Source organism: Aspergillus tanneri (genome assembly GCF_003426965.1).
Source record: "Aspergillus tanneri strain NIH1004 chromosome Unknown AapTan_5_pilon_pilon_pilon, whole genome shotgun sequence".
Classification (NCBI taxonomy): domain Eukaryota; kingdom Fungi; phylum Ascomycota; class Eurotiomycetes; order Eurotiales; family Aspergillaceae; genus Aspergillus; species Aspergillus tanneri.
In genome coordinates this window covers 267,701-292,363 of record NW_022984632.1, presented here as the reverse complement: position 1 = coordinate 292,363, position 24,663 = coordinate 267,701, and the positions used below count along the sequence as shown (strand labels likewise).

Sequence of the window (24,663 nt, the reverse complement as noted above, 5' to 3'; positions counted from 1 at the left end):
TATTTGTCAATCCCAGAAATAAGGCTACCAATAGAGTCCGATCCGAATAGAGTCCATCAATCGGATCGGCTGATTCCAGTAGTTCCGCCAGCCATCGTACGGAGTAATTAATAGGATTTCCCAATTGCATGTCTCTATCCAGTGGAATGGAGGGAGTATCATCTGGTCGTTTGCAATTTGATTTTATTTTATTTTTTAGAACACGAAGGATAATGCAAGGGTTCTAAAGGCCATGCATGATCTATTACTAAAATACCCGAGCCGACATAGCCGGCGGATGAATAAATGCCACGGAGACAGCACCACAAATTGTTTACCGCCACGGATGAAAACCCTTGTATGAAGCGAAAGGGCCGTGTAGCACTTTATTAACTTTTCAACATGCTATCTGTAGTAAAGCCATGGAGACACAAGGTTAGAAACCTCAGGAAAGAATGCAGCAGAATACATAGTCGGGTGAATCCGATTCGTTCTGAATTTTAGAAATAATAATAATAATAATAATATAATAATAATAATAATAACAATAATAATACTAAAAATGACATGTCTGAACGATGTCTAAGTGGCTGGACTTGCGGAATCACATCCGGCGCTACTGAAGGATTAGCAGATTTAAGGTTTTATGATATAATAAAGTGTGTTTATAAACTTTAGAAGAGAATAATAGTTGACCTGTACGGATCAGTTAGCGACATAGTCTAGGTTTTCTCAATGGGGAAGTTTAAACTCGTGTGGCCGTTTTCAATTTATTCCCCTTAGTGGCGCCCACGAATTACCCGAGTGAAAACACCTTAAGAGCACTTAATATCTCCTTCCACATTATGTATATGCCGGTCCATCATTACTTAGAACGCCCTGTGAGCACCTGATCTTTCTTGGACCACGACATCGCTAAGACCCAGCGAATTTCAACCCGGGTGGTGCGTACCATGCACGTCGTTATGGAGAAGATCTACGATGCCTTCTTGACCGTCAACATCCTCAGCGGGACCGTATCCACATGCCAGCAACGGCACAATCCGAAGACCCTAACTATGGGGATAATTGGAGCAGCCTCCGAAGTGGTGTTCAATAAGCATGTACGGAGTAAATGGGCCGAAAAATTGGAGAAGGTAAATTTCATAATAGTCACGGTGTTTGGGAATTTTCCGTTATCTTACAACATTATGGCCATTGCAGCGGTGCATCAAGTATGGCATATTATGAGAGATCACAAAATAGTGCTCAATATATGCTGAGATTACCTTTTGTAGGTAAAAGGTTGGCACTGAGTAAGCCAGCCCTCACCTCGAAATCGAGTGTTATTATGGTCGATCTGAAACACCGCCGGAGTCCAAAACGCTTGTTGCGGAGACTAATGACTGCACTCGTTTTCTACAATGCGATGTCAGCGACTGGAGGGATCGGGAAGGAGCGGTGACATTCTCTGAGAAGGGTTTGGAGATGTTCCAGACGTGTCTGTTGCGGATACTGGACCAGACGCCGTATGAAGCCTTCTGTCTAATTCTCTATTAAGAGCTTGGAACAGGCAGAGACCACACTAGATGTCAAGGTGTGGGAGTATGCTTCATCTAAGAGAAATGTCCACCAACAGCCCAGTTAAAGGTCCCCTCATGGCAGGCATCCTGGATAACTACAAGGCAGGACAAGTCAACCTCCACGCACATGGATTTTGTATAAAAGACTTAATCGAGGAAGACACATATCGAGGTGGAACAGCATTTGGTTATAATTCCTCAAAATAAATATCGTGCTTTTTGTCCTGGGTACTAAACTTGCTCAGCTATATTCGGTTACTTAAGATAGGCACAGGCATCACAGAAAAGTGTCCAGACGTTTTTATTTTAGAGTAGTCTAGTGGCCTATATAGGACTTGCGTGATAATCGGTATACCCCTATAGTAGTCTAGTAGAATAGCATTAAGAAAAGTCTCTTTCAAGATACAAAGAATATATAAGCTGCTTTTTCCTCATAATACCAACCAAAATACAACTCAGACATAATATCTCATATTTAGCTTAGTAAATCCCAAAATATATCGATCGACTTTCCATGGTTCTGAATCATCGCACTTGAGCAATGGCTTCAGTCATATCGAGGCGACAATCTTGCTATCCGATTTCAGGAGAATCCCGCCCTCGTACTGTAAGTATCATTCAACGGTCTATAGTTAAAGAATTTGGTTGGAACACACCATGACACCCACCTGCTGGTGACTGGCAGGTCTATATATCCACGGTTGAAGTGTAGCGATATATATTTGGATACAGGTGTGTGTCTGCATCTCACTGGTCACAGTGGATGTGATGCCACCCCAGAGTGTGAAGATTGTTAATTATACTAGCTAGTGGAGATGCCACATTTTACGGGTTAGGTTGAAGCAATATTTTGGAGGTGCTACGGAGTACAACCATCCCTATCGTCCTAATTTGGTGGAGCATGTCCAGAGGTCCTACTGCGGATGATACTCACGTGATATTCATACTGCCTCAGGCAGTAGACTATTTACTGACTGTACATTCACGTGATCGTGTATCTCCATTAGGCTGTTTTAGATGTACTAAACCACATTAGGAAGGTAGTTTTGGGGGCAGCAGACATTTTGGCCTCATGTTGGTGGAAGCAGGTGGAAAGATGAAATATTCTTCTGTGGGGGTCATGCAATTCTCATGTTCTGTCCATCAGCGTTACTCCGTACTCTGGCCTGAGTGTGATTCTGCCTTCGGATTCATCATCACATCTCGTCCACCAAACAGGGACATTCCCCTGGATCGGAGCCCCTGACAAATATTGCTGCAATCTGTTGCTTGACGAGAGACTGGACCAGGTGAGAATTGATATATGAGAAAGATGAATCAATGAATGGATGGGTGGGCGATTCGGGATTGAAATACTCGGGAGCACAGACCGTGGCGAGATCGACCGAAGCACAAATGAAACTAAATGATGGAAAACTGCTCCGAATGCCAGCGATGATCCACTGTCGGAACCCACTGTTCCCCTCTTCTGTACTGCATAGAGAGTGCAATACGAAGTTTCTCTGGAGACTAACCCTGCTCCCATAAGATTACTGGAGCAGGAGCCATTAGTAATTCGGAGATATGATCACTAGCAGCGGTCTTACGGCGATTCCCGTCCCGCGATCCTCCAGGATTAATCAGGCTAACACAGTCTGATAGCCTGCATCACGTCAGCCTCGCCTCAACCGAGCCTCGTTGACCTCTTCATAGCTCGGTACTTTCATCCGTTCCTCCGTTTGAATCCCAGTACCGCCGTTGCCATGTCAATGTCTCATCTGCCAGAGCCAAACCCTCCTCAGGGGTTCGAGGTCAAACGCCGGAAGATTCGCAAAGGGACCAGCAGCTGCTGGGAGTGCAAACGGCGCAAGATCCGATGCACGTTCGGCCCCACGTTGGACAATATCTGCGTGGGCTGCCAACGACGGGGCACTCGGTGTCTGAGCCAGGAGTTCCCTGAAGAAGCTTGTCCGCCTCGCGATCGATTCGGCCGCATCGAGGCCCGGATTGACCAATTGGCCCAGACTGTTAGCGCTGGAAGCAGTACAAATACAAATAGAACTAGTTTGAGTAGTCGAGGAGAGAGACCCCCCACGTTCGGTCTCGCCAGGATTCCCTCGCGGAGTTCCAGAGAGGTGGAATCTGCAGGGGATCTTGCGTCCGCCGAACCCTCGGTGGTAAGGCATCCATCCTGGCAATTTTTATTATCTGTTATTCCTGGTCTGTTAACTTTCCTCAATAGGACGGATTTCCCCTGGAGGAGGGCGGAATTCCGCAGGACAGCAATTTCCCCGATCCTGGTTCTCATTACCCCGACACGGCCAAGCATGCCAAACTTTCCCAGGCGTTGCATGCCGCTCTACCATCACCGGAGGATCTGGAGATCATGTTGAAGGCGGGCGCCCATGTCTCCATCTATTTCCACCAGGTCATGATGGCCCCCTACTCCGACGTGGAGCGCGATGGACTCGATCTGCTGGGCACCGCGTGGCCGGACCCCGACACGCATCCGGTGCTGCTCGCTAAGTACATCTTCCTGCTAGCCATCACTCTCCAGTATGTCGATCCCGAATCCTATGAGCAGATCAACCGGATGTCCGAGCCCCCGCGGGTTATCATGACCAGGCTCGCGAACACGGCCATTGATCGGGTCACGGCACATGACGAACTGCTGGGAACCGTGGAAGGGTTGGAATGTGTCGTCCTGGAGGGGATTTACCAGGCAAACTGTGGGAACCTCCGCCGCGCCTGGATTGCGTTCCGGCGAGCGATGGCTCTCGGTCAGCTTATGGGCATCCACCGAGATGGACACCGGCCGCTGAAAGTCATCGACAGTCGCACGACCAAGGTTACTAACACTTCATTCCTGTGGTATCGCATTGTCAATACCGACCGCTTTCTGTGTTTGATGCTGGGGCTGCCTCAAGGCTCGCTGGACCGAAGTATGTCGGCAGAGTCTGCCCTCGCCCAGGACACGCCGATCGGCCGTCTGGAGAGACTCCATTGCACCATCGCCTCCCTGATTCTGGAGCGTAATGAGAAGGACCCGGGCTCCTACAGCTTCGAGACCACGAAAGAGATCGATCTCAAACTGCAGGAGGCGGCCCAGACGATGCCGAGCGGATGGTGGCTCGGTCCCAACCTGCCGGCCGCCGCTGCCAGTCACGACGAGCAGACAGTATTCTGGGAGATGCTGCGACTTGTCAGTCAGCTCTTCCATTATAACCTGCTCAACCAGCTGCATCTGCCATTTATGCTGCGCTTTACTTCCTCCGAGCGTCGCTATGACTACACCCAAGCGACGTGTGTGAACGCCTCGCGTGAGGTGCTCACGCGTTTTATCTCCTTCCGCAGTTTTAACCGAGTGCCCTATTGCTGCCGTGCAGTCGACTTTTTCGCCCTGCAGGCAGCGCTGACCCTGTTACTGGCGCATCTCGACAGCCACCGCCGCCGGGCCAGCACGGGGGATCTGAGTTCCCTTGCCCACCAGCGCCTGAGCGACCGCGCCATGATGGAGCAAGTCGTCTGGAACATGGACCAGATCAACCAGGTGAGTCGCGATGCTCTCAGTGCAAAAAGTGCCAGTCTGCTGCGCCGTCTACTGGCCATCGAGGCCGAGGCGGCCTCTGGAAGTAGCTATATCACCCAGAACGAGCGAGCCTGCGAAGGACAGCCCCCGTCGCGTGCGCCGGACGAAAGCAATGTCCTGCGCATCCGCATTCCGTATTTTGGCACCATCCGCATTGCGCCCGAGTGCCTGATATCCAAGGAGGTATCGCCGGAAGGAGCCGCGCTGTCGCTGTCCGATATTCCGGCCAGGACCGGCGTTGGTGGTGGTCATGGAGCACCTGCTACGCCAACGCCATCGGACACAATCTCGATGGAGATGCCACAGGTGCCACCGCACGGGAACGAGCAGCAAGTGCAGGCCCAGCTCGATGATCACTCGCGAGGGGGTGAGACCACTGTGCCGTACACGGACCACGATCGGGTGCAACAGCAATATCTGCATCCGGGGCTGACGGCGGGCGTGGATGACTGGGCTTTTCAGGGGGTTGATATGGCCTACTTCACCAGCTTGATGGGAGGATCGATGTTGACAAACTCCTTGGGCAGCACAACCTGATATCTCCAGGTTTTATATAAAGCAGAGATATAGGATGGGCATGGTTACAAATAGAACGCTAGGCGTTGCTCTCTCCAATAGAGAATGGAATATCTTAAAACGCCGTAGCGCCAAACGTCATCGTCCACTTAACCTCAGTATTCAAGGTTATGAATGTGAAAATACAGTCGATCCAGTGAACTGCAAATAGAAAGTCCAACCACAAAAGGCGTACACTTCTCAGCCCATCATGCTGTTCCCCCCGCGTTCTTCAGCGCTTCAGACCCCAGACGCCGCCAGTTACTGAACAAACTGGCCACGAAAGCGATCCCAGCCCCCCCAATGGCAATTGCAAATGCCACCTTGATCCCGGCCATATAGGCCACCAGAATCCCCGGCACTTGGGAGGCGGCAAAGATGGTACGCAGCTCCGTTGCGCCCGTGGCCACCACAGTCGCTGCATCCACGCCCGGCGCCGTGTTGGGCAACTTCGCAATCATCGTGTTCACAAAGGCCGACTGAGCCGCTGAGACGAAGAAGGCGCCGCCGAGCGTCTGGTAGACTATCATCAAGTCAGCTAAGCGTATGAACAACTGAGATGCGTCCTACATAAGATGATTGCAGTCACAGATGCCAGGTCCTGCGGACTCGAGTAGCTTTGGGCCACGATCATAGGGATCTGAAAGCAAGTGCCCCAACCAATGCCACCGAGGATCTGGTAGCCGATCCACTTGCCAGCGGCGCTGCCAATATCGAGTGTATAGAGGAGCCCGGCCCCAACTGTAGCAATCGCAATCGATGGGGGCATGACCGGAGTCGCAATACGAGTGATGGAAATGCCGGTGCCAGAGGCGATGGTGCACACGCTGACGGCCAGGATAAGCGGCAGATTGCGGACGCCCGAACCCGTGGGGCTTGTATTATCAATGCTCTGGAAGTAAATGGGAAGATAGTATATGCCGACGTAGTAGGAACCTGCCGTGAAGAAGGCAAAAACACTGTTCACCCACACGGAGCGCCGACGCATCAATCGCAGCACCATCATGGCTCGCTCGCCCTGCCACCTCTCCCACGCGGCGAAAGCGATTGTGATGACCCCAAAACCAACCAGCATACCCACTACCTCGCTGGAAGACCACGACCGTGATTGTCCACCGTACTGCAATGCTAGCTGGTAGCAGATCACCGCGCCCATAACCATGGCTGTTCCGACGGGATCCATCTGCAGGATTCTCTCCTTGATCGGAGCAGGAACCGGTTTTGCGCTCTTCGGGGTGTGGAAGAAGAACAGGATAATGAATGCGGTGACGCCTCCGATAGGCAGGTTGATGTAGAAACACCATCGCCATGAAACCTTCTGGGTAAAGGCGCCGCCAACGAGGGGACCTACCACGGACGCGATGCCATAGCTGGCCCCAATGATGCCCGTGAACATGGGCCGTCTGGCCGGTTCAGCAGCAAATCCGATGATGATATACGTACCAGAGCCGATACCCGCAGCGCCGAGGCCAGCAATCGCACGGCCGACGATACTGTTCCAGTTAGGTCCATTGTTTCCGCTTGGGTTGGGCCTTGGGAGACTTACAGGGCGGTCGAGTTGGGAGCAACGCCGCAGACCAGGCTGCCTAACTCGAAGACAAAAACGGAGAGCAGAAAGGTCGTCTTCAGGGGAAAGTACTTATACGTCTTCCCCCATGTCGACTGGAATCCTCCCAGTGTCATGAAGAAGGCCGAGCCATACCATGCCACGTCGTCCAGACTATGGAAGGTATCAGTGATTTTGGGAATTGCGGTGGCCACGATGGTCTGGATCTGATCAGTTTGTTGACAAAGAAAGAAAAAGCAGGATGTCTCACCTGGTCAAGCGAAACGAGGAACAAACTGATGACCAACGCCACCATGATCATGGTGAGGGTGATGCCCTGGGGATATTCGTTGGGATCGTCCGTGGCTTCATCATCTGGGAGTACACGATGGGCCGTCGACTCTTCCTTGCTTTCTAGCTCTGGCGTGGATGGAATTTGGATGTGGCCATCGCTGCCATAGACGCCCTTCTGCTCAGGGAACAGACCCAAAGGAGACGTTCCCTTCGTGTCCGCCAATGTAGAGTCGGATGACATTGTGCTCGACAGGCGGCTGTTTCAATTGCAGGCCATTGTCCACCATGAAAGAGCGAAAAAAACATTCTTAAAGCTGATCGATGCAGGGTGTTCATCTGACGAGGGATCTGACGATGAAAGAGAGGATCTCGACCAGGGCAGCATTCGAGACAGGCGAACCTCCGCCGTCGCTCGGCGGAAGACCGGCGCGGCGGGTCAGATGTCTTTCTTTCTATTCTTTTTCTTTTTCTTTATTTGTTTATTTTGTTTCACTCTATTTAATTAGTCTTGTGTTCCCTGTTGGACCCCTTTTCTTGGAATCGGATGACTAACGGAACGATTTATAAACTCCTATGAACAACTATCTATCTCAATATTGCAGTGCACTTCCACTGTTAGGAATTATCTATTTGCAGTATTCTTAAACAGATCAGAGTTCATAACCTGTATATAGTAAAACAGATATTTATTTGAGAACTAAAATACCTTTGGAGTATGCACAGAAGACCAGGCGCACTGTCTTCTACCGATTTATAATAATGGGCAATAGAATTTTAAGAAAATACATTGATCTGTATTATAGATAATTATACTTGTGAAATATAGTATGTAATAGTGTTTATTGTTCTGAGAACTACCAATGATCTGTATATACTAGGGTTCGATAGCATCATTCAATGAGAATATTCTTCCAGCCTTATGCCCGTAATAACCAGACTATCCTGCACTACACATGGCCTGCTTATACTTCATAATACCATGCGCTCGTCTTAATCTTAACTTGAAGATGCCTATTGCTTGACCATCACCCGGACACCTTTGCTACCCCATTTGGGCATCGGCCGGACAAGATCATTAGCAAAGTCGACATCACTGCGGTCCGTTTCGAATAGCTCAAACTGGTGTCGACGAAACACGGTGGCTAGGGCAATGAACAGCTCCATGTAAGCCAGATGCATGCCGATGCAGGCCCTCGACCCTCGGCTGAATGGCACCAGATAGTGCGACAGGGGATGCACGCCGTCCGGCCCCTGGGATCCCCGAGCCAGCGTTCGGGACGGAATTGAAGAGGCTCGGGAAAAACGGCCTCGTTAGAATGCATATGGTAAGCATCCATGCTGACGGGCACTCCGGCCGGGATTTCCATTTCGCCGTATTTCCACACAGCCCGACGGTTTACGCGAGGCAGTCGCTGAACGGCACCGTAACCAAGACGCAATCCTGCTATTGTGTCAGTATTGATTTCTGGGGCGAAACGTCCGAGCTTGTCACCTTCTGAGACTACTGCCGACAGGTACGGCAGCTTCTCCAGCTGATCCGACGGCAGGATCTCTTGGGGATTCGGCATGGCCTCCTGCAGCTCCGTCTTCAGGCGAGCCAGTACCGCGGGCTGATCGAGAATATGGAAACATGCCACAGACAGCGTCCAGGTGACCGTCTCCATCCCGGCACCGTTGACGCTGGTGGCTTCCTCGGTGAGTCGTTTCAGAGTCAGCTCCTCAGGAGGCAAATGCCCAGTCAGGATATCGTGGAAGATAGTCGGAGTGGCCGACTCTTTGGCCGTGTCTTTCTTGGAGGACAGAATTTGCCGGAGTTGCTGGCGAGTTGCCTATATCCAATTCGTCAGTGTGTTCTATTCTCCAGCACACGCCCGGTTTGAGTAGGATTGACTAGGATTGCCTACTGTTCGATAGTCCAAGATCGGTTTGAAGGAGGGTACCAAAGAACCGACCAGCCCATCGGGAAGCCAGTTCATCAGCTCGGGCAGAAACCCGAAATGCGTGTTATAATGAGCAGCAAATGCCAGGTTAGACATAGATGCTGTGAAGGGCGATAGGAAATCCGGCGCCGCTGAAAAGTCGGCGGAACGGCCAAAGGCCAGTTCGGTGATGACATCGGCCGTCATGCTGGACCACATGTTGATAATGTTGAACACACACCCAGAGCCTGCATACTCGGTGGCGAGACGATGGGAGATGCGATCAATGATCTTTTGCAGGTTGCCATTGAGGTTCCGAACGCGCGCCTTGGAGAAGAAGGGGGCGATAGCCGCACGTCGCAGGCGATGATGCTCTGCAGGGACCGTGCTGAAGGTGGCATCGGGGATGTTGAAGCGATATTTATGCTTCTCGATCTTGTCGATGGGCCTGGCCGAAGTGCTGTTGCAGTAGATCTCATTGTAGTAGTTCGGATCGTCCACATGCAGCTCCGTCGGGTTGATGCGCACCACCGGTCCGTATTTCTCGTGCATGCGCTTGATCTCGAAGGTGAACTGCCCGCCTCCATTCTTACTGACGATGTCGTAGTAGACTTCGTACCAGTACGTCAGAGCAGCCAGTTTCGGTCCTGGGAACTTGGCCTGAGGGCAGAGATAGAGCCGATACAACGCCAACCAGAGGCCATACAGCACCAGACCGGACACAACGACCGTGGCAGCTGAGGCAGCATTGATCTGGCTGTGACTGTTCCCCATGATGATTGCGCGCAGTTCCCCGTTCTTCGTGCCGGTTTACTCTGCAAGGCGTTCTTGTATCTGTGTCTGCAGCCTGGGCATTAATATTGCTCTCGCCGTTCCATCTGACTGGATTCCCATCATGCAGGTAAGCGTGAAGAATCTGTGCCAGGTGAAGATGACTTTTTCTGAGATCAGCCATGCATGCTTACCATCATTGCCTTCGGGGCGATCCATTGCTTCCGCCGTTGCGCGGACTAGACAAGCATCGCCGACGCTAGCTACATCCGTTTTATTTTTAGTTCCTCTCCGTTGATTGTGTTAGTAATGATTTCTAAGCGAATCTGACATGCAGGGATATGCTGTAATTTCTTGTGCCTTGGCTCATGATAGTTAGATAAGCCGTTGTTGGTTACAAATTTCTTTTTATTCCACCGGATATAAGAGACCAGCATGACTTCCGAATCAACATCTCACTCACCATTCATCACACCCTCTCGAGTAAACAGATCCTCTCTCTGGACCGTTTCAGATACAGTACTCCGTAGTCGCGCATCTTCTCGCCATGTCTGACTCAACCGTCGTCTTCATCTCCGGTGTTGCCCGAGGTAGGTGTTTGGAACGCTTACATTTTGACATCATCGGTCACCACATGTTGTACGTCAAGCTAATTCTAGGTCTAGGCATCGGGAGGGCCTTGACTGAGGCCTACCTCTCTCGCCCCAACCACACCGTCATCGGCAGTGTGCGGGATCGCTCCGCCCCCAATGCGAAGACGCTGGAGGCTTTCCCTGCCGCGGCTGGCTCGCGATTGCTGCTGGTAAGCATCGAGAGTACCTCCGCTGAGGATGTTACCAAGGCGGTCCGTGACATTGAGGCCGCCGGAGTCACCCATCTGGATATTGTCATCGCCAATGCTGGCATTTGCCCCACACCAACGTCGATAGCCACGGTTGACGTGAAGGATGTGACCGAGGCCTTTACCATTAACACGGTGGGACCTATCATTCTCTATCAAGCGCTGTTGCCGCTGCTCAAGAAGTCTACTGGTTCGCCAAAGTGGCTGTCGGTCTCAACGGGCGCTGCTTCCCTTGAGCGTCTGGAGGTCCACCACGCGTACGGCGTGGCGGCGTATGGGATTTCCAAGGCTGGCATGAACTGGTTCACTCTGTAAGGAATTCCTTAATTTACATAAGGAGCTCCATTTCTAACACGATATAATAGGGCGGCTCACAGCTCGGAGAAGTGGCTGACCGCATTCGCAGTGCATCCTGGGTAAGTTGGATGAGTGGAGCCGTTTAATCATTTTTAGTCGCATGCTGACATGGAACAGGCTGGTCCAGACGGACATGGGCAACATGGGCGCCCGTATGCAGGGAATGGAGCTGGCTCCGAATACACTCGAAGAGAGCACCAGCAAGACCATCGCCATCGTAAGTTTTCCGTGTCCGGTTCTTTACCGGTGCTGACCCCGTCTAGCTGGATAGCGCGACTCGCGAAAAGACGTCTGGCAAGTTCATCAACGTCATTGATGGGACAGAGTTCCCCTGGTAAGAGAGGGGGTTTGGAGTTTTGCCTGTTTATTTCTGGACTTAAGTTATCATATAAAATATTATTAAAATTCGGTTATACGTTGGTGCTATTCAAATCGGTTAGAAAGTGGACGACTGTAAAGCGACGCCCGGATTATGTATTTGGATTCTGTAGTCCAGCATGGTGATACTGATCCTGCTTGAGGAGCGAATTTTCTATCCATGGGGTTTAGGCAGTGGACTGTTACCAGTAATGTATTTCATAAACTTAATACTTTAAAATCGATTGAAAACAGTATTCCTCTTCCATAAAATATGAGGTACCTAGGTCTAATGCTCTAGTCTTCTACTACCACTCTCATTGCGTGTCTTTGAACACGAACATCACTGGATCATCAACACCATGAAGTTGATATTTATTTATCAGACAAGTAGGACAGTAATCCGCCAGACGCTTGCTTTTCAGCACTTCGAAATAGCCTACTATTTAATGCAGTCTCGTTAAAAACGAATTCTATTACTAACCGCAGTAACAAGACAAATTCTTCGTAGTTTATATATAAAAACGCCAATAACCTACGTTCTATAAAGAAAAATATAACATGAAATAAAATGGTGTATTCCCATGCCAGTCTGCCAACTGTCGCACTCCATCAAAGCATATCACTCCCCCATTATATCCCGAAGAAAGGCAATCTGTGCATCCAGAGTCTTGGTAGAGTCCTTCCCACTCAAGACATTCATGTGGCCCTTATCGCGCACCATCAACAACTGTTTAGGCTCGCGCAATACGTCGTAAATTAGCGATTTCTGCAGCTTGACTGGGGAAACCAAGTCATTCTCCGGCGTCACGATCATCGCTGGAGTCGGGGAAACAAACGGCATCAGGCCGAACGGCTGGAACGCGCCAATGTGGTAGTAGCTGCTGAGGGTGGTCTGGGGCACAAAGTTGGGCTCGATCTCGGTGGCACGCGCGATCATCGTATACACATCCTCGACCGCGAAACCGGTCCCAAATCCCGCCGGGCTCTCCCCGTCCTCGGTCAGCATGGGGAGATAGACCGGAGGGTTGCCGGCCAGCCTCGAGGCGCGGTCCTTCATGGCCTTGGCCAGCACCTTGGGCCACTTGCTGAACTCCCAGATGGTCAGTGGCGAGACGGCCACCACGGCTTTGACGCGCTTGTCCAGGGCCGCTGCGCACAGGGCCACCATGCCGCTGAAGGAATACCCCCAGAAGGCAATGCGGGTCGGGTCCACGAGCGGGTGGCTGCGGAGGAAAGTGAGTGCATCATGGTAGTCTTCCACATTCCGGCCGGGATGGATCTCGTTGCGAGGAGTGCCTTCACTGGCGCCAATCGATCGCGGGTCGTAGCTGAGGACCGTGAAGCCAGCGGCGTGAAAATACTCGGCGACCTCTGCGACAATCATCTCCTTGGTCATGTTGAACTGAGAGTTTGCTGTCAGCGGAGGGTCTGTCAGCGGAAGATCGTCTCTACTCACCCCAGGGGTCATGATAATGGCGGGTCCTCGCTGCGTTGCTGGAAAGAGCCAGCCTCGGAGCATGAGCCCATCGACTGTCGTAAATTCGACATCTTCACGGCCGTTGCTGATCATGGTTGCGGATAGGGATTGACGTGCTGGAAGGGAAAATTGAGCGACCAGCATGGAGTGCCATGGCGGGGAAGAGAGCCGGTTTTTGATCCTGCAAGAACAGCGGTGAGGTTTGGAGGTTGTTCCCTTTTGATCTGCATGACGTGGATTGTTCGTCTAGGACGCCGTTCTTATGTCAGGAGTTTCATGTAGGTAATCATGCATATCGAGGATTCGGAGACCGGCCTAACTGCCAATCTTCTGCAGCGTCAACGGAGATTCCCGGGTGGCAGAGTAGCAGCCGAAGGATTTTGACACGGATCACAATCCACCAGTCCGCCGGGAACGCCGGTTCCATCGGAGGAATCGACGCGCATCTGGCTTATTGAGCTGTCGGGACGATGTACGTAAGCCCTAAGACGTCCTGCCGTGGAGATACGAAGATTAGTTGCAGCATCTTCTAGTCCACGATGCAGATTATGCGCTGCAGGTAATCTGCAGATAAGCCGTTCTATGTGTTCCGCAGCATGGACATGGAGGCTCTTCGAGGCATCGTGGAGGTGGAAAGTGACCGCTGGTCAAAAATGAGACGGTGGCCGACAATACTTAACGTCTCTGCAAGCACTCCTGGATGAGAGACTGCAAGTTTGACATCTGTTCAGGCTCTACTCTGAGATTCCGGGTTTCCATCTTTTCTTTTATCTATCACCACAGTAATGGCACCCAGTGCAGTGAGTCCCAAGATGCCGGCGCGGCCGGACGCCAGAGGGCTCTCCCTGGAACATGATCGACTTCTGGAAGCCGTACAGCTACAAAACCGACCAGGTCGCATGCAGATGCCCGTCGCCGTCGTGGGCATGGCCTGTCGTCTCCCCGGGCACAGCAATTCGCCCACCGCGCTTTGGGATATGCTCCTCCGCGGTGGCATTGCCAGAAATGAGCCCCCGGCGTCCCGGTTCAGCCTGGCCGGTCACTACGATAAGACCACCAAACCTCGGACCATGAAGTCCCCCGGGGGAATGTTCATCGAGGACATGGATCCCGAGGTCTTTGACGGCCAGTTCTTCAATATCAGTCGAACTGACTGCATCGCCATGGAGCCTCAACAACGCCAGCTGCTCGAGGTGGCCTACGAGTGTCTCGAAAACGCCGGAGTCCCTCTCGAGGCAGTGAGTAACACCAGCACGGGCGTCGTGGTAGGAACCAACTTCATCGGTGTGTACTTCCTGAGCATTAGAATGGGTATAGACTGCTAACCGGATAGCAGATTATGCGGCCATTCAGAATCGAGACCCCGAGGACAGAGCCGATTCGATTACCAGTGGCCTCGCATCATCGATTTTGAGCAACCGTGTCAGCCATTTCTTGAACGTGACCGGTCCAAGGTGTGTAACGTCCAAGAAAGGAAAAGACAAGAAGGAAAAGAAAAGACTAACGAATGGCCCAGCATGACCATCGACACAGCCTGCTCTGCCAGTCTAGTCGCCGTGGATGTCGCCTGTCGCTATCTGGATAGCTTCCAGGCCAATGCCGTGCTCGTGGGAGGCGCCAATCTCTGGCTGACACCGGAGCACAACGAGGAGATTGGCATGATGCATATGACCCAATCTGCATCGGGGAAATGCCACAGCTTCGACGCCAAAGCGGACGGGTACGTCAAGGCAGAAGGCATCAACGTGGTCTACCTGAAGCGTCTCGACGACGCTCTTCGTGACGGCGATCCCATCCGAGCTGTTATTCGAGGAACGTCCGCCGGAGCATCAGGACGCACACCAGGCATTGCCAACCCAAGCTCTGATGCGCAGGCCTATGCCATCCGCATGGCGTACCAGTCCGCTGGCATCAGCGACTTTCAAGCGACAGGTTACCTCGAGTGCCACGGGACCGGCACCCTCGCCGGCGATCCGGTGGAAGTGCGAGGTGCAGCGTCCGTCTTTGGAGCTGGTCGTGAAGACGGCAAGGAGTTGGTGATTGGGTCCATCAAGAGCAACATCGGCCACTCCGAGGCTGCAGCAGGTCTGTCGGGCCTGATCAAGGCCGTGATGGCAGTGGAAACGGGCACCATTCCTGGGAACCCAACATTTGTGACGCCGAACCCCAATATTGACTGGAAGTCATCTCGTGTCCGGGCCAGCAGGACGTCCTTGAAATGGCCCAGCAACACGGCCGTCCGGCGTGCCAGCGTGAATTCCTTTGGATTCGGTGGCGCCAACGCCCATGCGGTGCTCGAATACCTTCCGGTATCTCGCCATGTTTCCTCCTACAAGAAGGTAACCACCGACTTCTTTGATGATGACGAGGATGACGACGACGAGGATATCTCCAACGCCGCGCGAACGGCAGATCCCAAAATCCTGGCATTTTCGGCCAACGATCAGGCGTCGCTGAAGAACTACGTCAAAGCCCTCAATGCGCACCTGCTGAACCCCATGGTCTCGATTGACCTCAACGACCTGGCCTACACCCTCTCGGAGCGGCGGACGAGACACTACTACCGCGGATTTGCCATTACACGCTCCAGCAAAGCCAAGGTCAGCGAGGAGACACTAGTTCTAGGCAAGCAGGCATCGTCGTTGCCACGTATCGGGTTCGTATTCACGGGCCAGGGTGCGCAGTGGTCGCAGATGGGTCTCGAGCTCGTCAAGGCCTTTCCCCAAGCCAAGAGAGTCCTCCAAGATCTGGATGAGGTTCTACAGGCGCTCCCCGAGCCTCCCAAGTGGTCTCTTCTCCAGGAACTGACGGACGCGCGATCCCCCGAGACGCTCCGCCAGCCAGAATTCTCCCAACCACTGGTCACGGCCCTGCAGCTGGCACTGCTTCAAGTCCTGAACGACTGGGGCGTTCATCCCCAGGCCGTGGTCGGTCATTCCTCCGGAGAAATTGCTGCCGCTGCAGCAGCGGGTCTCATTAGCCCTCAGGATGCCATTAAGACAGCCTACTACCGCGGAACGGCGGCAAAGAAGGTCGGCACTCCCGTGGAGCCTGTCGGTATGCTTGCAGTGGGTGTCGGTCCGGATGTTATTGAGAAGTATATCGAACCGTCCGAGGGCCGCGTGCAGATTGCCTGCTATAACAGCCCCACGAGTCTGACCATGTCGGGCACCGTCGCCGCACTAGAGAAGCTGAGCCTCCGTCTGAAGAAGGATGACCATTTCGCTCGCATGCTTCTGGTTGACCTGGCCTACCACTCGGACCACATGAGCGAGATTGGGGAGGTGTATGAGAAATTGTTGCTGTCGAGCACACGGAGCAGTAAGACAACTATCGGAGGTGAGAACAACGCATCTCAGGCTCGCATGTTCAGCTCCGTCACGGGAAAGCCGATGCCACGCGGCGAAGCCCCCGGTGCGGAATACTGGAAGGCGAACATGGTTTCTCCCGTCCGATTCACCCAAGCGGCGTCAGAACTCCTTCGCGATGCGCAGGATGGCGCCGATTTCCTGATCGAGATCGGTCCTAGCAACGCCCTGGCCGGTCCCATTGCACAGATCAAGAAGTCCCTTGGGGGATCGACAGCAGACGTACCGTACACGTCCGCCTTGAAACGAGGCGCCGACTCGGTGCTCGCCTTGTACAATACCGCCGGCCAGTTGTTTCTCTCCGGGGGTCCGATTGACCTTGCTCGCGTCAATCGGGGGACTCGGTCTGGCGACAAGGTGGCCGACCCCAAGGTGATAGTGGATCTTCCTAACTACGCGTGGAATCACTCCACACGCTACTGGCATGAGTCGCAGGCCAGCAAGGACTGGCGGTTCAAGAAGTTCGTGAACCACGATCTGCTGGGATCCAAGATGCTCGGGACATCGTGGGAAGCCCCCGTCTTCAAGAAAGTCCTGAAGCTTGCGGACGTTCCCTGGCTGCGCGACCATCAGCTGGGCCGTCAGGTTGTGTTCCCCGGTGCCGCCTACGTGACGATGGCGATCGAGGCGATCTACCAAGTCGCCATGGTGACGCAGTGGAATGAGCAGCCCCCAGCTCGATATCGCTTCCGGTTGCGGGATGTGAAGTTCAACCGTGCCTTGGTGCTTGAGGACAATATTGAGACGAGATACACGCTGGCTCTCTCCCCGATACAAGGGGGCTCCACGCGTTCCTGGTACGAATACCGAGTGTCCTCACAGCAAGAAGGCCTTCATACGAGCCACGTCCACAGCAGTGGGCTGGTGTGTGTGGAAACCGATTACCAAGAACCCTCGACGTCGGCGGACGTCGTCAAGGCTCTCGAGCTGGCCACACCTGGACACGTGTGGTACAAAGCCCTAGCGGACTCTGGATACAACTTTGGGCCGTGCTTCCAGAAGCATGAGATGGTGGAGATGGACATGGGTCAGAGAAACAGCCGGTCGGTGGTGAACCTCGAAGCTCCGCCATCTGCGTTTGCTCAATCTCCCTATCCAATGCATCCAGCCGTGATGGATGCGTGTCTGCAAACCGGAACACCCCCCTTGTGGAAGGGCGACCCTTCTGCCGCTGTCGGGGTGCTCGTGCCCAAAGTGATCGATAGTTTGGTCCTCTCAGGGACAGGGGAACTGCCTCCTAAAGGCGTGACGCGCTCGTCCGCCACTTTCCTGGGCGTTGGAGACCGCGAGAACCCTCGCAATTACGCCACAAATGTCTCCCTGTACGATCCACAGGGGGGTGCCCTGCTGTTTGAGATGAAGGGCCTGTCGATGGCCGAGATTGAGACGTCCGAAGAGGAGGGTGCTCGACACTCGTTCACCAGCGTCGCCTGGGAAGCGGATGTGGACATGCTGCTCAGCGCCGGGAAACCGGGCGCCGAGCAATGGCTCGCGGGTGAGAATGGCCTTGCGAAGACCTGCCAGGATGTCATCAACCTTGTTGCTCATAAAACCCCTGGGCTGAGCGTTCTGGAGCTGAACCTCAATCCTGAAGATGCATCCAGCCTCTGGATGCCAGAGACTGACACGCTGGACCCCATGCGGCAAGCATGCTCACAGTATCACCTTGCCCTACGTGAGCCCAAGACCCTCATCAGCGCCCAGAATCACTTTTCGTCCCGAGTTTCTGGCTCTCAGTTCCATTTGCTGGATGTCTCCCAGCCTGGGGCCATAGTCGCCGACGTCAAGTTCGACCTGCTGATCGTCAAGCAGACTGTCGACTCTGCACAAGCTGGCGTTGAGACAGACCTAGTTATCCAGAAAGTTGCCGCGTCCGTTCGGGAAGGAGGGTTCATCATCGCAGTCGGATTTGACGAGACAGTGCTGCATCACGTCGGACAGACTATCGCGTTGCCATCGCCCGGCGAAAGTGCATGCATCTGTCAGCGCTCAGCAGAGGACCATGAACAAGGTAATAAGACAGCACAGCGCCCGGTGATCCAGCTGGTGAGCCTCCTGGAAGAGTTCCCTGATCTGCATGAGACCGACAGAGTTTTGAGTGCCATCGGGGAAAGAGAATGGACTATACAGCGATGCAATGACCCTCTGAAGGAGATAACGTCTAGCGAGGCTGTCATCGTCGTCATCGACGAGCTCTTCTCGTCCGTGATGGACCGTCTGGACGAGAGACAATGGCAGATTCTCAAACACATCACACAGCAGAGATGTCGCTTGCTTTGGGTCACCTCTGGCGCTCATCTAGAGGTCACAGATCCCACCAAGGCAGCGATGACTGGCCTTATGCGCACCATTCGCGCTGAGGAGCAACTGCAGCTCATAACCCTCGACGTCGAGGAGCCCAGCGGAACGGCGACAGCGGCTGCCATTTCATCGTGCCTTGAATGCCTTTGCGGACGCCAGCCCGCTGCAGGCACGGAAGCACAGGACAGCGAATTTGTCGAACGCCGGGGGGTGATACGCATTCCCCGTCTGTTACCTGACGCAACGCTGACCGCGCTCCAGAGCGACGAGATCAGTGCCCGTAAGACCGATACAATGGACTTGCATGGCAGTGACGCGCTCATCAAGCTTCGGTGCGAGCGGTTGGGAAAGATCGACTCTATTCATTTTGCAGAAGCGCAGCCAGAGCCCCTCCCCCTGGAAGACGGATGCCTCGAGATTGAGGTCTACGCAGCAGGCCTGAACTACAAGGACGTTGTTGTCACTATGGGCATCGTTCCCGGCGATGAGACAGCCATGGGCCATGAAGCAGCCGGCATCGTCACTCGAGTCACGCCCGGAGTGGCCGCGGCCGGCTTCAACTTCGAAGTGGGCCAACGAGTGGTGGTCTTTGGCAAGGCCAGTTTTGCCAATCGGGTGCAGACCACTCCGGGACGAGTCCATCGCATTCCGGATTCCATGACGTTCGAGGAGGCAGCGACACTGAGCGTCGTCTATCTGACCAGCAGTCACAGCCTGTTTGATCTGGCCAACCTGACCGCAGGACAACGGGTGCTCATCCACTCGGCCGCCGGTGGTGTGGGCATTGCGGCCATTCAGTTGGCTCAGTATGTGGGAGCAGAGGTAAGGACATTTTATCCAGTCAGTGCAGGAGACACTTCTAACAATAGGATTGATACCTAGATCTTTGTGACCGTCGGGACCGCTGAGAAGAGGGAGTTCATCAAGTCCACCTTTGGTCTGAGCGACACCCACATCTTCAACTCACGCAATACAGACTTTGGCAGCCAGATCATGTCCGCCACGAACGGAGCCGGAGTGGACGTGGTGCTGAACTCGCTGACAGGCGACATGCTGGACGAGTCGTTCCGTATCCTAGCCGACGGAGGGATCATGGTCGAGATCGGCAAGAAGGACATCCTCGACCGCAACCATCTGCCCATGGCGCCATTTGACCGCAATATCTCCTTCCGAGCCGTCGATCTTTCTCCAGAAAGGGCCCCCGATGCGCTCGTTGCCAGACTCCTGCGCCGCATCTTTGCGCTGATTAATGGCGGGCATATCCAACCCATCCGGCCCATCCACCGTTTCTCCTGGACCGATATTCCATCTGCCATCCGTTTCTTGCGGGCGGGCAAGCATATCGGAAAGATCGTTCTCTCGGATGGTGAACACCCCGACAAAATCGAAGTGCCTGTGCGGCGCGCCCCCAAGATGCTCCGTCTCCGCGACAACGGCAGCTATCTCATTGTCGGTGGCCTGCGGGGTCTCTGCGGCTCTCTTGCCATCTATCTGGCCAAAGTTGGGGTGAAGAACATCGCCGTCGTCTCACGAAGTGGGCATACAGATGAAAAGTCCCGAGCTGTCGTGAAACAAGTCAACGCTCTAGGAGCCCATATTGATTTGTTGACTGCCGATGTCACCAATGCAGCCGACGTGGAGAGGGCCTTCAAGGAGACGGTTGTACCAGTGGCAGGTATCATCCAGGGTGCTATGGTTCTCCGGGTAGGTTTTTCTTTATTTTCCAGTACCTCAAACATACAATCATTGGAGACTGACGGCTCTAGGACCGCCCATTCGATTCTATGACCATTACGGAATATCACGAGGCCGTGCAGTGTAAGATCCAGGGAACGTGGAATCTCCATAACGCGGCCGAAAAGCTCGGGCTCGAACTCGACTTCTTTACGATGCTTTCCAGTATCTCCGGCGTCGTGGGAAACCGCGGTCAGGCCAATTACGCCGCTGCTAATGTGTTCCTGGACTCATTCGCTGCATTCCGCCGACGACGCGGCCAGGCGGCCTGCTCGGTCAACCTGGGCGTGATCGAAGACGCTGGCTTTATTGCGAACAACGCCGGATTTCAAGAGCAGCATTTTGATGGGCGTGTGTTCAAGGGTATCAATAATGTCCTGTTGCGCAAGATACTCGAACTGTCGATCCTGCAGCAGCAGCAGCAAGAAAAACAACCCCAGACACACCCGCTACAGACTCAGATAGTCACGGGCATTATTGTTCCCCAACCGTCGGACTCTCTGCTAAAACCGGACGCCCGCTTTTCTGCTCTCTTTACCGGCCAAAGCAATGGGGACTCCGCCACCGGAGGCAGTGGCAGCGGAAACGCCGAGGTGCAGGCTCTGCTGCTATTGCTGCGAACGGCATCAGCAGACCCTGCAGCCCAAGTCGCTGCCGCAGTCGATGTAGTGGGCAAGTGCTTTATGCGCCTCTTGCGCCTCTCCGACCCAATGGACCCGGCGCGTCCGTTCTCGGTATACGGGATTGACTCGCTGTCCGCCGTGGAGGTGCGCAACTGGGTGCGTGGCGAGCTGGGCGCTCTAGTCACCACTCTGGACATCATGAACGCTTCATCCCTCACGTCGTTCTGTGAAAAGATTGTTTCGAAGATTGTGGCTGGAGATGGGAAAAACTGAGATTTGATTCCTAATTGGACTCGGTGGACGTAAATGACCAGACGAGCTATTCCTACACACATCTATAAACTCGCTCCTAGACAATATAGAAATGACATACATGATGAAAAGAAGACAAGTATTTCGCACTATGGACAGCATGCTATATGGTCCACATATTTTATATAGAACCATATGCCTATTCAGCTTTCTTGCTTAGAACACACTTGTGATGGAACCAGAGATACCGAAGCAGAGACATCCATGCTATTTCATCTCATATAATAAAAGTATAGGCGACAGCTCGGTATAAATATTGATGTAAAGAGTATAGAATTATATATCTTTTATCCTCCGGTATATTCTCTACTGGGGCTATTGACATCCTCTTTTCCCTACGCACCTGTACAGTCAGTTATTTAGAGCGATATACGTCTGGTAGTTAACTATATGGGCAAAATTGAAGTTCTAGGGAGCACTGCATGTTCCCTCTGCAGATGCAGGCGTATTTCCTTCTTGTGATCCGCCAAGTTCGTATTCATAGAGGCTGGGCATATGGGTGGGCCGGGGAGAGCCCGGTGGTCGAGCGTCTGCATTCACGAAATTCCTAGCTTGGCAATTAACTTCGTCCAATTTTCCCCGGGTGGGCGACTGTTGATCTATAGAGGACACATTCCTCGAAGAGGCATTATTTGAGATTTCGATCAGTACCTTGTGACTGTATCCATAGCCTAGAAGCCATCGCACAGATATGGACATATCCTGCAGCTTCGTGTCCCTGTCAGCGATGGTACTTTCGACGTTCGGAGAGATCGAACTGTCTCCTCCGTTATCCTGGCTGATCGTACTAATAAAATCATCCCGTAGCTTCCCTTGGCCTTCAGAGATGGGCTTGGTCGTACCCCTGAAAGGCGTCCGGTCATCCTCGGTGCTGTCTGCGACCAACGTTTCTAGAAGCGGGTCTATTCCTTCTATCGCGGTTTCGATCTGCTAGTGTGGTTCTAGCGATGCCACGTTTTACCCTCCCATCTGTCGCCTAATGCTCCACTCTGGCCCACTGACATATGTGAGAGATATGTAAGAAATTCCTGAGGCTCGGCCTTTTCTGACTCCATGACTAATCCCTGCGGCGCCTTTTCACGACTTTTAAAACAGATCTTCACTAGCATCTATGGAGCTGTATCTCCCACTGGGCCGAGATACGAGATGGCAGATCCGCCGAACGGCGGAGCTTTGGGCGGATCCTTCCCGAAACCTGGCCTGACGTGAGATGGAACAAAAGGGAAGAGACGTTGCATGCAGGATCCAACTTCCGGGCCTCTGATCGTTTGAAGGCTGTTTCAAGTCTAGGAAGGAGTGTTGGAATCTTATGTTATTGAAATCAGCTCATAATTATCAACGATGGTATCATACTAACAGACGCCTCTAATCGGTAAACTAAATATAAAAAATAAAAATAAAAAATTCCTGTCATCCAATCCACTCATTCCTGGTAGGCTCACCTACTCGTTACGCTAGCGTATCTGAGCAATAACTCCAGGATCTCGTTATGCCCCTCGGAGACGGCGAGGTAGAGGGGACTGCGGCCATGGGCATCCCGCGAGTGGACATTTGCACCGTGCTGCAGAAGCGTCAAGACAAGATCCTTATCCCCAAGTGCGACAGCGACGTGGAGGGCAGTGCATCCTTGCTGATCTCGCTCGTCCACCCCAGCAGCTCCATGCTTGAGCAGCGTGGCAACCACGCTGCGATTTCCCGAGCGCACCCCCACGTGCAAGAGGGGCGGTAATGACGTCGGAGAGGCCGTAGTGGCCGTAGTGATGCTTCCTTCGGAGCGTGAGTGGCCATGGCCCATGTGGCTGGCCAGGATAATGCCATCTGCGCTCCAATCAGAGTTGTCTACCATCTGCTCGCGCCCTCGGCCTGCATTCTCGGGGCTCCGCTCATCGGTCAACGACGGGGGATACCCCGGTTGAGCATCCACAGTCACGTTGAATAGATGCGGATGCACCTGGCCCAGGAGGGAGGAAGTGCCGAAACCGTCATCCAGACCGGCCCGCGAGGGGGCAAAGCCGGAGATGGCCGCTGAGACGGCGGACAAATGCAGCGGTTCCGATGGGAAATTGGTGTTGGGGTCCGCCGTGCCACGAGGGGGGTCGCTCTTGGCTGACACGGTCAGGACGTCATCCTCGCTGCTGCTATTAATATCATAGGAGGGAAGATGGCCGGACAGGTCGCCAATCAACGAATCCATGCTGCCTAGTCCGTCTGGGCCTGTCAGTGTGGCTGACTCTGCGAAGCTATCATCCATCATGTACGGCATCGTCATCGGCCACTCCAAAGTGGTTTCAGCCTCGAGTCTCTTCTTCGATGCCCTCCTCTCTGATAGTGTAGTCCCAGCTGTCAGTCTCTTCAGACGATAGCTTATTGTGTGCACAGGGGGCTCCACTCACCTCGAAAGCGACGTTGGGCCATTCGGTTCTGCAGCCGTCTCCGTGAAGAAATGGTCAAAGGCTTTGTCTCGATGGTGATGTCAAGCGGTTCACTCATCTCCATGGTGCGCCGCTCATGCCATGTCCCTGTTCGAAAAACACAGACACACACTCAAATGGACTTAAACGGTCAGTATAGGAATCCAGTAAACCCAAATGCCAGGAACAATCACTTTTAATGGCCAATTCCTAAACCTTCCCAGCGGCCCTAAGATAATTTCGGCATTTCCTAGCGTCATATGCGCCAGCTGCCTATCTCACGTCATATTGCTGATGGCAGGAGCACCCTTATCTCCTAGCGTGCAACGGCGACAATCAGAGCTCAGGCGGCCTACCTTTCTCCGCTCCGCCGGAATCTAGAATATCAGGTCGGCCCTTCAGAGCCAGTATTGTAATTTTGATAATGATATGCAATGCATCTCTTCCTGCTTCACACCGTGCATCCTCAAGACCCACGTGGCTCCCCTGAAACCAACTACTGATCAGTGGCGTCAACCATCGGGGAACCGTTGAGCCTTCTGAAAGCACTATGTAGAACCGCCTCCCAACCGGCATATTGGCTATGCCACTGCAACGAATGAGAACATGCGAGTTGGATATTACCTCGTATACCATCTGCTTCAGATTACGGACCATAGTCAGCTTTGACAGCGCCAATGGCGTC

General features: G+C 53.2%; 7 protein-coding genes across 7 annotated transcripts; 3 read left to right on the top strand and 4 right to left on the bottom strand.

The window, feature by feature from the left end:
* Positions 1-932: 932 nt before the first annotated feature.
* ATNIH1004_009504 (uncharacterized protein) lies at positions 933-5,646 on the top strand (the record flags this gene model as incomplete). Its single annotated transcript, XM_033574096.1, has 4 exons — positions 933-1,193; positions 1,257-1,263; positions 3,183-3,697; positions 3,763-5,646. 4 exons carry the CDS (start codon positions 933-935, stop codon positions 5,644-5,646), a joined length of 2,667 nt encoding a protein of 888 aa, XP_033422114.1.
* A 227-nt stretch (positions 5,647-5,873) lies between these two features.
* ATNIH1004_009503 (MDR family MFS transporter) lies at positions 5,874-7,745 on the bottom strand (the record flags this gene model as incomplete). Its single annotated transcript, XM_033574095.1, has 4 exons — positions 5,874-6,187; positions 6,235-7,157; positions 7,211-7,431; positions 7,482-7,745. The coding sequence occupies 4 exons, from the start codon at positions 7,743-7,745 to the stop codon at positions 5,874-5,876; spliced, it is 1,722 nt and encodes a 573-aa protein (XP_033422113.1).
* Positions 7,746-8,515: 770 nt separating this feature from the next.
* On the bottom strand, positions 8,516-10,197 carry ATNIH1004_009502 (cytochrome P450; the record flags this gene model as incomplete). The annotated part of the gene is made up of 4 exons (XM_033574094.1): positions 8,516-8,755; positions 8,809-8,945; positions 8,997-9,333; positions 9,409-10,197. 4 exons carry the CDS (start codon positions 10,195-10,197, stop codon positions 8,516-8,518), a joined length of 1,503 nt encoding a protein of 500 aa, XP_033422112.1.
* A 544-nt stretch (positions 10,198-10,741) lies between these two features.
* Positions 10,742-11,730, top strand: ATNIH1004_009501 (uncharacterized protein; the record flags this gene model as incomplete). The annotated part of the gene is made up of 5 exons (XM_033574093.1): positions 10,742-10,784; positions 10,860-11,346; positions 11,401-11,451; positions 11,510-11,609; positions 11,656-11,730. The coding sequence occupies 5 exons, from the start codon at positions 10,742-10,744 to the stop codon at positions 11,728-11,730; spliced, it is 756 nt and encodes a 251-aa protein (XP_033422111.1).
* A 641-nt stretch (positions 11,731-12,371) lies between these two features.
* Positions 12,372-13,322, bottom strand: fma-AT (acetyltransferase fmaC; the record flags this gene model as incomplete). The annotated part of the gene is made up of 2 exons (XM_033574092.1): positions 12,372-13,154; positions 13,209-13,322. The coding sequence occupies 2 exons, from the start codon at positions 13,320-13,322 to the stop codon at positions 12,372-12,374; spliced, it is 897 nt and encodes a 298-aa protein (XP_033422110.1).
* Positions 13,323-14,014: 692 nt separating this feature from the next.
* fma-PKS (polyketide synthase fmaB) lies at positions 14,015-21,528 on the top strand (the record flags this gene model as incomplete). Its single annotated transcript, XM_033574091.1, has 5 exons — positions 14,015-14,513; positions 14,566-14,683; positions 14,746-19,720; positions 19,781-20,602; positions 20,665-21,528. The coding sequence occupies 5 exons, from the start codon at positions 14,015-14,017 to the stop codon at positions 21,526-21,528; spliced, it is 7,278 nt and encodes a 2,425-aa protein (XP_033422109.1).
* Positions 21,529-21,975: 447 nt separating this feature from the next.
* Positions 21,976-24,063, bottom strand: ATNIH1004_009498 (uncharacterized protein; the record flags this gene model as incomplete). Its single annotated transcript, XM_033574090.1, has 3 exons — positions 21,976-22,457; positions 23,014-23,889; positions 23,961-24,063. The coding sequence occupies 3 exons, from the start codon at positions 24,061-24,063 to the stop codon at positions 21,976-21,978; spliced, it is 1,461 nt and encodes a 486-aa protein (XP_033422108.1).
* Between the last annotated feature and the right edge of the window lie 600 nt (positions 24,064-24,663).